Raw genomic sequence first — 12442 nt, 5'->3', positions numbered from 1 at the left:
CTGTGGACACACCGGGTCACATGTAATAAACCTGCTTCTATGTGGTCTGATGGGAAAGTAGGAAGATGGTCAGATAGGAGCTCCTGTGTTCAAGGTGATGAGTGAACCCCGCCCCCCCCCCGGGAGACATTCCTCACAGATCCTCTGCATTAATGTGACATTCACTCTGAAGATGAGCCATTAATTGAGTGTTATTTTACAGTTGTGTCATACTCTAAGTGCTGCCCTATAAATCAGTTTAATAGCCTGAGTGTGTGTTAGTACAGTAACTAGAGATACACATTTGTAAGATGATTAATGCTTTGTTTTTCTTTTTTAGGTTTAACATGCCTTGGAGGATCAAGGATATAAAATGTCCCATGAAAAGACATTGGAGGACAGAAAGACACAATGAAGTCCTTAAAACTGAAGAAATTCCAGATGGTGCTTAAGTGGAGGACAACATCACAGGAGACTTTACTGTATGGCTCATGAATGTCAGCGACTCTGATTAAAAGCCATTCAACTTGGGGGGAAAACTGCTGGCTTTGCCTTTCATGCTCATTTATCACATGGGATTGTTTGTATACAGTTGTTGTATTCTCCCTGAGTGTGTGTGTGTGTGTGTGTGTGTGTGTGTGTGTGTGTGTGTGTGTGAGAGAGATGAGATGAGATGAATGTAATTAAAGTTTTTTTTAATTAGACGCTGTTCTTTTCTGGGAAGCCTGTGGCAGCGCTGGGTGGAGCCAGAGTGGAGACAGGAGGTTTGTGGTCTGGCTGAGGGAGCCACGCCGGCCAGGGTAATGGAAACCGGGTGTTCACTGTACACATATACACATATATGCAAACACACAAAGTCACATACACATGCGCTCGCACCCACACACACATAAACTGAAGCTGAAGAGAGAATAAACACACATAGAAAGCCACATAAAGTTATGCAGACGTGAATCTGAATGCACAACCCCCACAATACTAATGCATACCACACATGCACGCAGGCAGGCAGGCTGGCAGGCACACACACACACACAAATACAGAAATTAATTTGTGTGACTACCTGCATTATAGTATTCAGCCTGCTGACACGTAAATTCCCTAAATAGTGATGATGTGTGCATTTGCATGCACAAACATGCAAGCTCATGCATACATAAAAACTAATACAGACTGACACACACACACACACACACACACACACACACACCCTCCTACATACTAATGCACAATCCTCACGCACAGGCACGGATGAGTACACGCAGAGAAGGACATGCATGGATGCACAGTCATTTGCTGCCTATCACTTACTCATGGATGTGCATGCGCACACACAGAACTCATTATAGATGCATATAGCGCACACAAACATATAACCACTCCCCGATGCGTGCACATACACATGCATGAATGCAACCCCCCCCCCCCCCCCCCCACACTTCACACACACACACACTTAGCCACATGCTTCAGCAGGCACATACAAACACATGAGCCTTCATCACTCTAATCCCTTGGCACGTACACACACGCACTCACCAATGTAATTCATGCACACATTATTTCAAACTTCTCTACAAATACACACATGCAATCAGTCACGACACAAAGGCACACACACCCAGCCCCGATAAGTCCAACAATGATACAGAATCATATACTGCATCTTTCTCGGCTTTAATGCACTTACACACATACAGCAGGGACAGGAAATGCAGAAAACAGATCTTGGGCATCTACTGACATCAGCCAGGCAAAGGCCCGCCTTTTCCATTAGACACTGACGTCAGTTTTCCACAAAACGGTTTCACTTCAAATTACAGGCAATCAAACCCGTCTTCTGTTGAAGGTTAAGGATAGATTAATCTTAAGATACATGCAGCAAAACAGAGCCACCTCTGCGGATGTTCTTCTTCCTCCAGACTGTGTGGTCAAACTGTCATAAATCGGTACAGAGTATCTACGTCTGACTGTCATTGCAAACAGAGCGGAGAGACTGAAAACCCTGATGCTGCACTGGCCCCACTCCAACCACTAGAGTCAGATGTATGTAAATATATGGAAAACACTGAGGTGTGAGAGCGCATGCATTTCACAAAGCCACCAGATGTACTTTTTAATGAGGTTGGCTTCCTTTAATAAAGCCCAGTGACTTTGATTCTACTGTGCCTTCAGTATGTTCCGTATTCTTCCAGTCCTGGTCGGTCAACATAATCAGGTCAAATTAGGCAGCAACAGGTCAATCACTATGAACAGGGCACCATCTAGTGTTGCATGCAGAGTATGGGAGAGCTGTTGAGAAGTTTTTTTTTTCTTGATGGAGAAACACAGCCATGTTGGGTGTGGGTTTTTTGGCTTGATGTTGTGTGCAAAGTGTTTTTCCCCTCATAAAACCCTCGGGTCACTCAAAGGTAAGTTTCACGTCGGAGTTAAACTAAAGAGCTAAAGCGTAGCTGAACAAACTGAAAAAAGCCCATCACATAATATATTCAGAGAACTAATACCATTACACAAAGGAAAGCTACAAATCAGTAATTTAGTTAGCTGGATCATAATATATTTGGTATTTTGCGCTTAGTTTTATATGTCATGTTCAGTCAGTCAACTTATCGTTTCAGCTATATTTCTATATATCGGATCGGTAAACAGAGCTGACAGAAGTCGAGCAGGTCACTTTTGTTTCATATCACTGTAAACTGAACATGTTTGGGGTTTGAAGATGTCACCTTGAGGTCTGGAAAACTGGGATGGACATTTTCTAAACCACGATTAATTAGTGATTGTGAGATGAATCAATGATAAAAAAATAATCATTAGCTGCAACCCTGTTTATTATATTTCTGTCCCAGGTGCACGTTTTTTGTGATGTCATGTTGTAGTAATAGACCGATTTTATCGGCCGGCCGATATATTTGAGTTTTTACTCTGCACTGGCCGATACGCGGCTTTATTTACAGGCTGGAGTCCACAGACACCTCTGTGTTGCTGGAGACGTTGCTGTTCACGTGTAGACCATGCACCGCCCCTCCACCTCTAACCCCACGGCTGTCTTAAAATACAAATCAAGCACTTTATTTAATGGCTACTTTTCAGGTTTATTGCTTAAGTTATTTAAATGTGTTGACAAATGACATTTTTTGATGACCTGATTATATCTGTCTACAGAAGGGACACGGATCTGTGTTTTTGGTTATTATTTTTAAAGAAAGGGCAGAACAGATTCTGAAAACAAATTCAGTGTGGTGGGGTTTACATTTTTATGATGTAAATTGAGGGAGCAAAAGCAGTATCGGCTCAAAAAAAATTGGCAGCCCGTATCTGTCATCGGCTATGGCTGATGGGGAAACTATTTATTTAAAAAATTCGTACTGGCATTAAAAAAAAATCCATATTGGCCGCTCACCATTTTGTAGACTAAAATAGAACCTAATCACCCAGCTTTATAAGCAGCATATCTCTAAAATCTTCACATTTCAAACAGCAATGTTAGCAAATGAGTAAAATAGTCAGTTTTTACCAACATTGTGTTGCTATGCACACCTGTGTGCTAGTTTGACTGTTAAAGTCTTCTGCAGTTGCCACACTGGTTATAGTGGTCACATGTTGAGGTATTTTTGGACCTTAATTTCCCACTTTTCAGCTCACAGTTATCTACCTGTGATGTGTGTGCCCAGTTGGGAATACCTTAACTAAACTGTCAATGCAAAACGTAAAGTTTCTGGACTTTGTATTATTGAAAAATTAAATTCTAACTACTCCATAGTGATTTATCTTTGAACACCTGTAATCTCCACAGAACACGCTTGCTTTTTAATTAACGTTGGCTGTTGCTTGTATCATTCCACATTTTCAACAGAAAATAGGAAAGCTTAGGTTCTGAAACCACATTTTCAGGTGCTTTCAGGTTGTTCTGGGTGTGGCACAGACACTTCCACTACTAAAAAGTGAGTCTGCAGGATACAAATCCTGCTCACTGAGCTCTCAACAACAAAAACCAAACTTTGCAAAGGCAATAAAACACAGCAAATGGTGTTTATTGTCAAAGTGTAGGAGTAGGACAATGTTATATGTGCATAATTCATTATTGTGTACTCTAATTGTGCAACAAACTAAGCTACAGTATATACAGACATCTATCATTAACAGTTGATAGCTGGATGACAGTTATACTGTATAACAGTAAATCTAGTTGGCCGGTTGCTTGGGCAGGACAGCCTTTAAAGACAATCCGTCAAATGCCCAAGACTTTGGTATCATCTGCATCAAATGCAAAATGGTGAATCTTACTTATTACAGTGTAATATCAATCAATACAACTAAACACATCCATTAAAAACATCCACATGAATATACTCAATGCAACAAATGTTATGCAGAAAAATCTCCCTCCCCCCTTTTCATTCTGTTTCTCTCATTTAGCTCCATAAAATTCAGTAAAGGTTAAACAAACATTTAAATGTTACATATCCCATAAAAGTAAAAGAGAATAATGTAATGAGAACCCTCAGTCTAGATAGCAACGATGCTTTGTGAAAAATATATGTAGAGTGAACTAAACATTTACATGATTTTACAGGTGGAAAGAAAACATCGTTTTGACATAACTCTTCAGAATAATAATAATAATAATAATACAGCCCCACAGTCTTATGAACATGCTGTGATCTCGTTACTCACTCCGATCATTGTCCATGTGATGTCAGGCCGCCAGCCTGTCACAGGGTTGTGTTGTGTCAGTGTGTATACATGTTTTTAGGTGACTGCTGTGGATGTATGTGCATCTGTATGTCAGTACGAGTGTGGTTTGGTGCGTTTGCAGGTTTAACAGTCCCCAGAGTTATGCGAATGTGGCCCGGTCTCCATTTTCCAGTCTCTCTGGTCGGTGGCCTCTGCCTGGCCGTGCTGGGAGGCCGCGGGAGACAGGGTCATCTGTCTGCGGGGGTTGCCACTGTGCATGGTGTTCCAGTGGCGCTTCAGATCCGACGCTTTGATGAAGGCTTTTTCGCAGGAGCCGCAGTTGAATGGCCGCTCGCCCCGGTGCTGCCGTTCGTGGTCTTTCAGATGAGACTTGTGCTTGAAAGCCTTTTCGCAGATTTGGCACCCGAAGGGCCGCTCGTTGCTGTGGACTCTCTCGTGCCTCTTCAGGTCGGGGCCCCTGATGAAGGCCTTGCCACACACAACGCAACGGTGAGGCTTGAAGCCGGAGTGGATTTTCAGGTGCTCCTTGAGGTGGGCGGCAGTGGTGAAGGCTTTGGGGCAGTGCTCACAGGCGTAGGGCCGGTTGGCGGTAAGCAGCCGCTCCTTTTTGGCGTTGTGGTCCATGGGCTTGGCACCTGTGCTCTGGCAAGAGCCGTGGTCGCGGTGGCCGTACAGCAAGTACTCCAGCTTCATGTCGCTGGAAGAAGAGGAGCCCCAGCCATGGCTGTGAGGATCTTTACTCATGTTGGTGTTGTAGTTGTGCGGCTGAGACACGTGTGAGCCCCCGGGGCCCATCCCATCCATCCCCTGATCATAGAAGCTGTTCTTCCTCACTTCCTCCATGGCCAACTCCTTCAGGATGGCGTCCTGAGCTCGCATCCCGTGGTCCCCAGGAGCCTGGTTCTCCCGGGTCTTCATGTTGGTCAGCTCCCGTTTCTGGGTGCACAGGTTATCGAGGAAGTTGATCCCCAGGATCTGGCCGGATGACATCATCATATTGATGTCCTTCTTCCTCACTGCGAGCCTGGCTGTGTACATGTAATTCAGCACCTCTTCAAAGATATCAGAGCGGATGAAGTCCAACTCCACGATGGAGTTGTCCTCGTCGCTCTGTTTCTTGAAAAGCTTTTTGAAGTAGTTGCTGCAGGCTGCCAGGACACAGCGGTGAGCCCTGAACTCTATGTTTTCCACCACCACCACCACATCACAGTGCTCACCTTCCATCCTCTGCTGGTTGAGCATCTTTAGAAAGGTGGCTTTGTGGTCATAGTCGATATATCTCAGTAAATCAGACATGTTGCACGTCAATTTAGAGCAACCTGTAGAGGAAAAACAGTAAAAAGTCAGATATTTTGCTTTGTATAATAAATCGGGCATGTCTAACCTGCAAAGCTGGAGGAGTGGCGCTCTATTTGCATGCTTGTTATGTTAATACATACAGGTTGCATATAGGAACAAACATGCACACACAATTATAAGAATAACTTCCATTTGTTTAAAGACGACCGTCAAAAATGCAGAGTTAACCGAAGTAGCTAAATCAACCATGCATAATTTTGAAGAAAAAAAAACACGACAGGCCCGACAGCAATAAAAGCCGCAGTAATTCTACTAAAATGATACACGCTAACAAACAACAAAAAAACAAATACACTTTTTATAACTGAAGTAATGCAATTTAGCCGCTTTGTTCGCGTGACAGTCGGGTTGCGTGCAGATAGGATAACCTGACTATTTCACATTTCACTGCGCCCAGCCATTTTGGTCAGCAAGCCTCCATTGGCATGTTTCTGGTGTCTTTAAAGCAGTTCCCAAACAGCGGGCGGCAACGAACAGGCGAACACACGGCTAAAAAAAAAAAAAACCGCCGTGGGTTTTCCTGTGCCGTCCGAAGTAACATAGAGAAAATAAGAAATCTTATTACCCGAAGCCCTGAACGAGATCCCTGTGTTGTCACGCAAGGCAGTCGACGACGACCCAGAGCTGTCGTTTTTCCTCTTCCTCCTCTTGTTGTTACTGTTGGTCTCACAGGAAACCCCGCGTTGTTCTGCCGCCACCTACAGCACCGGAGCGGGTACTCCACAAAGATCGTCTATGTTTGAGAGAATGACTCACTCCGCGCGGCTCTGTCCGAGCACTGACTATCTGCCTCAATGTTTTGACCAAAACCAATTAAACAGCTTTGTCACTGTTTCTCCATAATACAGGTATTTTAAATCTAAACACTGATATGCAATCTGATTTACGGGACACATTTCTGCACAAAACTGTTCTTCATTTTTAAACAGAAACATGGTACTAGTTAGCCTACTATTAAAAGATAAAAACTTTGAAAAACTCAGTTAATGCGCTTCATATGTGGGTTGTGGTGTGATACGATTTGTCTGACAGTGGTCTGGCAACTCAAGCACAGGTTTGATTCTTTTTTGTAGTATACTCGTACACTAACGTAGCCTACAAACTGGACTAGGCTACGGCATGTGATCTATTTGAATGATTTAATTATGAGCTTGTTCTGTCATTGACATACAGGCCTATACAGTTAGGCCTCTTAACAAAGGACATGCAATTGCAAATGTCACTTTAGCTTTTAGCTTTCTAAATAGCATGATCATGCATCTGTATAACAGTTCTATAAAGTCCAAAGATCCATGTAAAAAATAAAATAAGACAATTATTGTAAAACATATGGTCATTTCAAAGGAACAAACATTAATTCTTGTTTTCTACTTATTTTAAAAATGTAGCCTTTGATAAAAAAATATTACAGAATTATCAAATCAATAAAGTTGGGCTCCATTTAATAACACAGTGCTGAGCAGCCTACATAAAAAGTAGTTAAGAGATATTTTAGGACTGCAAATCGAAAAAGATCAACCGGTCCTGCCGTGTCGTCCTCGCACCCAGCAACAGAAGCAGAGTGAGAGCTCATACCTTTTGTTTCTCTCTGGCTCACGCGCACGTACACACACACAGCGGGCGGAGCTTTAAACGCTTGTGTGAGTTCAACATAATTACCTATGGCTGTAAAAATCCTGCCGTATTTACCCCGAGGGCGCTTCTTTTAACAGGACAAATTAAGTGTTTCGAGCATTTGGTTTAATGAATAATAGATCGACTAAAACTTACAAATTCAACCCGCTCCCATTAATATAGGCCTATTTATTTATTTTTCAAAACAATGTTTAAAGAAAAGATAAGAAAAACCTTTATTCGTCCCACAGTGGGGAAATTACGGTTTGCAACAGCAAAGATAAGAGCAAGATAGGCAAATTTAAGGATTTTAATAGTCCCACGTATCATGTCGTGTTATTTCAGTAACTACTTATGAGGTTATGAAATCTGCTTTGGCTCTCTTAGCTAAGGCTGGGTTACCAAGAACCCATATATGTTAACTAAGTATAACACACGAATAGAAAATAAACTCCCAATTTATAAATTAGAAAAAATTTAAGATTTCAATTCAATCTATTAAACGGTTCAGTAGCAAATAGCTGGATCTATCATTTGTATGTTATTGTGATATGATCCCATGGGCTCACTAGTGTTATTTTACGATAAGGTAGTTATATGGCCCTTATCAGAGTTGTCACTCAGAACTTTGACAGTTTTTTTTACAGCAACAACATCTCAGTGTTAAAAGATATCAATTCTCAATCAATGAGTCCAACGGTGACACAAGTTCCAGTCCTGTGGTCAACATTTTATTTGAGAAGAAAACAGCAAATAAAAACAAATGCATTTGCCACTTTCATGTCACCATTTTGAGGAAAACCTGACTGTACACGGACAATACTCGGTTATTCAGATACAGTTGAACAGATGAGGGAGGCATACAGTCGACATGTATGCGGGGGGGGAAACTCAGATCAATCCTGGCTAAATTGGGCAGAGCTCGGCAGTCTGTGCCCTTTGCATCACAGTCACACAAACCTGGCACTTCTGCTGCAGCCGGCCATCGACCCTGGAGGACATTCAAAGCCTGCACAGGCACATCAAAATCTATTTCTTGCACAGACATCTTGATTCCTTGGCAGTTGCCAAAACAGACCTTCATGGTGGAATCAATTGACGAAATGATAAAATACTGAAATGATCATAAAAAAGGAAAATGCAATTCAAGTGGACATGACAAAAATCAACTGTGAAAGATACATTTCTATTATCCTAGGAAAGCTTTAATTTGTACAGATCTGCGCTGTAGTGATTTCTGTGGTGGGATACCTGACGCAACTTCATCGGCTTGTTGGAGTAAGTGAGGCGATGCTGCAAATAAGGTTGGCACTTCTACAGCAAGGTTAAATAGTGTATGCTCCCTAACATATACAGCCTACAGCGATTTAAGTTTCTGGAGTGATGGCTTTATTTCATAAATAAAACGTTGCTACAATAATTATTCTCAATAATCATAAAAATGCATCAAAGTCATAAGGCAGTGAAAGCAAACCGTTTGCTTGCTGCACACAGGGATTTGGCGTGCAGGTGGATCGAGAACCATTTTTAAAATTGTACAGTTTTCAGTATAATCTTGCCATTTGTTTGATAATGCAACATTGCGTCCTTCTCATGCAAGATGCATTTATTTATTTTGCAGGTAATGGTTGCGACTAGCTGCAGCATTTGGAGAGTAGGAGCCTTTCTAATCTTCTGAGAGTCCAGGAGTAATATGTGGTGTTCTGGATGTTGTGTTCTAGGTGGTTGAACAGAAAACAGCCCTCAGTGTTACTCCTGGAAGAACAGAGGAAACGGCAGTTAGTAAATCCTGCATATTTAATCCCATATGAACCTTTAGTGCCACTGTGCACCCTGCCAAAGGCCGAAAATGAGCCTGATAAAAGGTTATGGCAGTTACGCACAGAGTTAGAAAAACGCCCACGCAACAGAAACACTCAGGCTTCTTGGGTACTTTTTGGCTATAACTAAATTACAAACAAAGCTCCCAATGGCTCAACCTTTTTATTACCCATTTTGAGTGTGGCCACAAGCAATGTGTCACTAAGGCTGGTGGAGTCACAGCTGAGGAACAAATGCAGAAAACCATCACTCTCTTATCTGTAAGGAGGCGGTTTAAATTTTTATTTTAGTCCATTAAATTTATAACATGTATAACTATCCTCCAGTACCCACTGCTTTAAAAAAAAAAAAAAAATCTGTTATCTGGGCTTCACCATAGAGAGGGGGGAGATTTAGAGATATTGCTCCTTAGGACAAGAGACATTCTGGATTTCAAAAGCAGCAGATTTATTTGATATTACAAGATTTATTTGAGAACACAGACACATTTAGTTTATGGGATGCACGTGTTAGGTTGAAACAAATGAAATTTGAGATTAGTAAGGGTTTTTCATTAATGTTATTGATGCAAGGAATTATTATACTGAAAAGTGATATGTGACACTTAACTATCAACACATCTGCCAAAATATAGTTATGTGTGTGTGTGTATATATATATATATCAAAAAGATAATTGTGCTATATGTTCTTTATTAATGGTCATTTATATTTCAGACTAAGTAATTTTTTTAAGACAGGGATGTTGTGAATGAAGTTCTATATAATATACATGGTATTTATGCGGATTACCAGTGACAGTATAAGGAAACCACCAGCCTGATGAAGGCCAGATGACCGGTGAAATTGGTTGAAAAAAAAGAAGAAAAAAAAAGGGTGAGTTGGTGCCAGTTTTAATTTTGAAGGAGTTCACACTAGTTTGTGTCGCGCTGTCTGTGTTTTCAAAGTAAGACCTTGTTCAATTTTAATTGTTTACAATGCTACTCCAAATATTTCTAACACTGTTTAATACCAACACTCTGTGTGTATCTACAGTGGTTAGAGACAATCATCCAAAAGACCTGAGAAGAAACATTTAGCAACGTGTTAATACTGCTACTCAGAAACACAGCAGGCCACACACGGAAGAGAGAGAGAGAGAGAGAGAGAGTAGAGAGGAGAGAGAGAGGAGAGAGAGAGAGAGAGGAGAGAGAGAGAGAGAGAGAAGAGAGGAGAGGAGAGAGAGAGAGAGCGCTGAGGGCAAGGCAGCAGAAAGCCAAGCATTCCCATCTGGTGAGTCACACAAGTAAGACATGCACGGGATGGATTCAGTTAAAAACTAGCAGAATAACAAGCGTCAGAGCCAAAATGTGAATTAGAATAAACTGGACAATTCCAGATTCTAAATGCTTGTGAAAGAAGTTGGAGAGCTTATAACGACATGTTGTGGGTGCAATAGAATGAGAGGTTCCCTCACACAGCTCCACAAATGAAATAATCCTCACAATACTGCCAGCGGACAAGTTGGAACACAAATGGCTGCATTTATGAAGTTTGCAGAAACACTGCCACAAGTACTGCTGACCTATTCATTCCCCCCGCGCAGAAAGGACGATTGTAACTGATTGGGGCAGTATGCCACATATTGTTTTAAATACACGTGTCCTAGAGACACGGTTTCAAGATGTCAGGGATTGTGCTGTGAAGTGCAAAACTATTCTTCTTTTTTTTATGTATTAATGAGTAAATTATACATATGCTAACACTGTTGGATAACAGCCAATGTAAACTTAATTTATTTACCTTTTTGCACAATAGTATATAATACAATAGTATATAATTTATATATATATTCTAGTGTACATGTGCAGGCGCACACAAGCACTGTTTTGATCCAAACCAACATAAATAAATGTTGTACTGCATTAAAATTCCTTTTTATGCTCATAGTTTTTGTAACTAATAGGTAATATTTGAAAATATAAAGAGGGTTAACGCATATGATTTGTCTGGTAAGAACGAAGTTGAAAATAGGCTAAAGCAAGTCTGTGTTCACCTCAGATCAGATTTCAGTTGATACGGGTTTGTTTGCAGATGCAGACTGAGTGCTTTGAGAAGCAGAAGCCGGTTCTGCCGGTATTTAATCGCTCATCACTGCCCCTTTGTGAAGCGGCACAATTTAGACAAAACAATATATACTCAAAGTTTTTACAGAATAGTGCACGGCATGCAGGTAACAACCTAACTTGTTTTTCTGTACTAAAATAAATAAATAAATAAATAAATAAAATAAAATTTGTTTTGCACTTATTTAGGAAGAAGTTTTCAGGTTTTGGTGGTGGGGGTGGGGGTGGGGGTGTTCCAGTCAACAAGAGATCACACTAGACTGCCAGGAGCGTTACAGTGAAGGTTTTTAAGCATTGTCATTACGAGTTGAGACTATAATATCCGGTGTGTGTGTGGGCACACACACGCACGCACACGCACACATCTGCTGACCTTTTCCCTGCAGGGGGAGTGGAGCTGAAATGACAACAGCATGATGCATTAGCTGTAAGTGCTACAGAAGCAGGGCTGTCTGTACCAGTGAGAAGAAGTGCTGATGGGAAGAGCAGCATGCCCAAAAATGGAGACCAGTTAAAAAAAAAAAAAAAAATAGACCCAGACCGACCAAATCAAAACCAGACTAGACTAAAACGGACAGGGCTGAGACCAGGACTGGGACCTTGTTGTCTTACCTGGGTCAGTCCTCCCCATCCTCTGGCGTGATCTCTGTCTCTTTATGTACCACTACTTTGGTCACTGACATGTCAGGATGCTGTTCTTTAGCCTCCTTTATGGCCTGAGCCAGAGCCTATATACAGGAGTGCATTGCCAGGAGGGAACACCAGGGGGAGACAGAAAACGGGGAAGGCGGAGAGGGAGTGGGGATGTTTGATTGTGAGTCAATATGACAACAGGGAAGCCATGTTTAGTTACATTTGTCATACTT

At 41.6% G+C, this 12442-nt stretch overlaps 2 protein-coding genes across 28 annotated transcripts in view; both read right to left on the bottom strand.

Annotated features, from left to right (window-relative positions):
- Window positions 1-3993: 3993 nt before the first annotated feature.
- zbtb14 (zinc finger and BTB domain containing 14) lies at window positions 3994-6752 on the bottom strand. Its single transcript, XM_032532609.1, has 2 exons — window positions 6603-6752; window positions 3994-5997 (listed from the first exon to the last, which is right to left on the bottom strand). The coding sequence occupies exon 2, from the start codon at window positions 5972-5974 to the stop codon at window positions 4802-4804; it is 1173 nt and encodes a 390-aa protein (XP_032388500.1). The 5' UTR covers window positions 5975-5997; window positions 6603-6752; the 3' UTR covers window positions 3994-4801.
- A 1611-nt stretch (window positions 6753-8363) lies between these two features.
- Window positions 8364-12442, bottom strand: part of epb41l3b (erythrocyte membrane protein band 4.1-like 3b) — a 57589-nt gene continuing 53510 nt past the window's right edge. For 24 of the 27 annotated variants that reach the window (XM_032532590.1, XM_032532583.1, XM_032532582.1 and 21 more), the window contains 2 exons: window positions 12189-12304; window positions 8364-9406 (listed from right to left, as the gene is read on the bottom strand). In XM_032532590.1, the coding sequence (XP_032388481.1) occupies window positions 12194-12304 (111 nt within the window). In that variant the 3' untranslated portion in view covers window positions 8364-9406; window positions 12189-12193. The other 3 variants (XM_032532585.1, XR_004334513.1, XM_032532589.1) reach the window with 3 other exon arrangements.

The sequence above is a fragment of the Etheostoma spectabile genome, chromosome 12 (genome assembly GCF_008692095.1).
Source record: "Etheostoma spectabile isolate EspeVRDwgs_2016 chromosome 12, UIUC_Espe_1.0, whole genome shotgun sequence".
In the NCBI taxonomy this organism is placed as follows: Eukaryota; Metazoa; Chordata; class Actinopteri; order Perciformes; family Percidae; genus Etheostoma; species Etheostoma spectabile.
This window is presented reverse-complemented; position numbering and strand designations above follow the sequence as displayed.

Excerpts from the sequence above, each read along its gene's own strand:
- zbtb14 (XM_032532609.1), bottom strand. The coding sequence starts at position 5,974 with ATGTCTGATTTACTGAGATATATCGACTATGACCACAAAGCCACCTTT.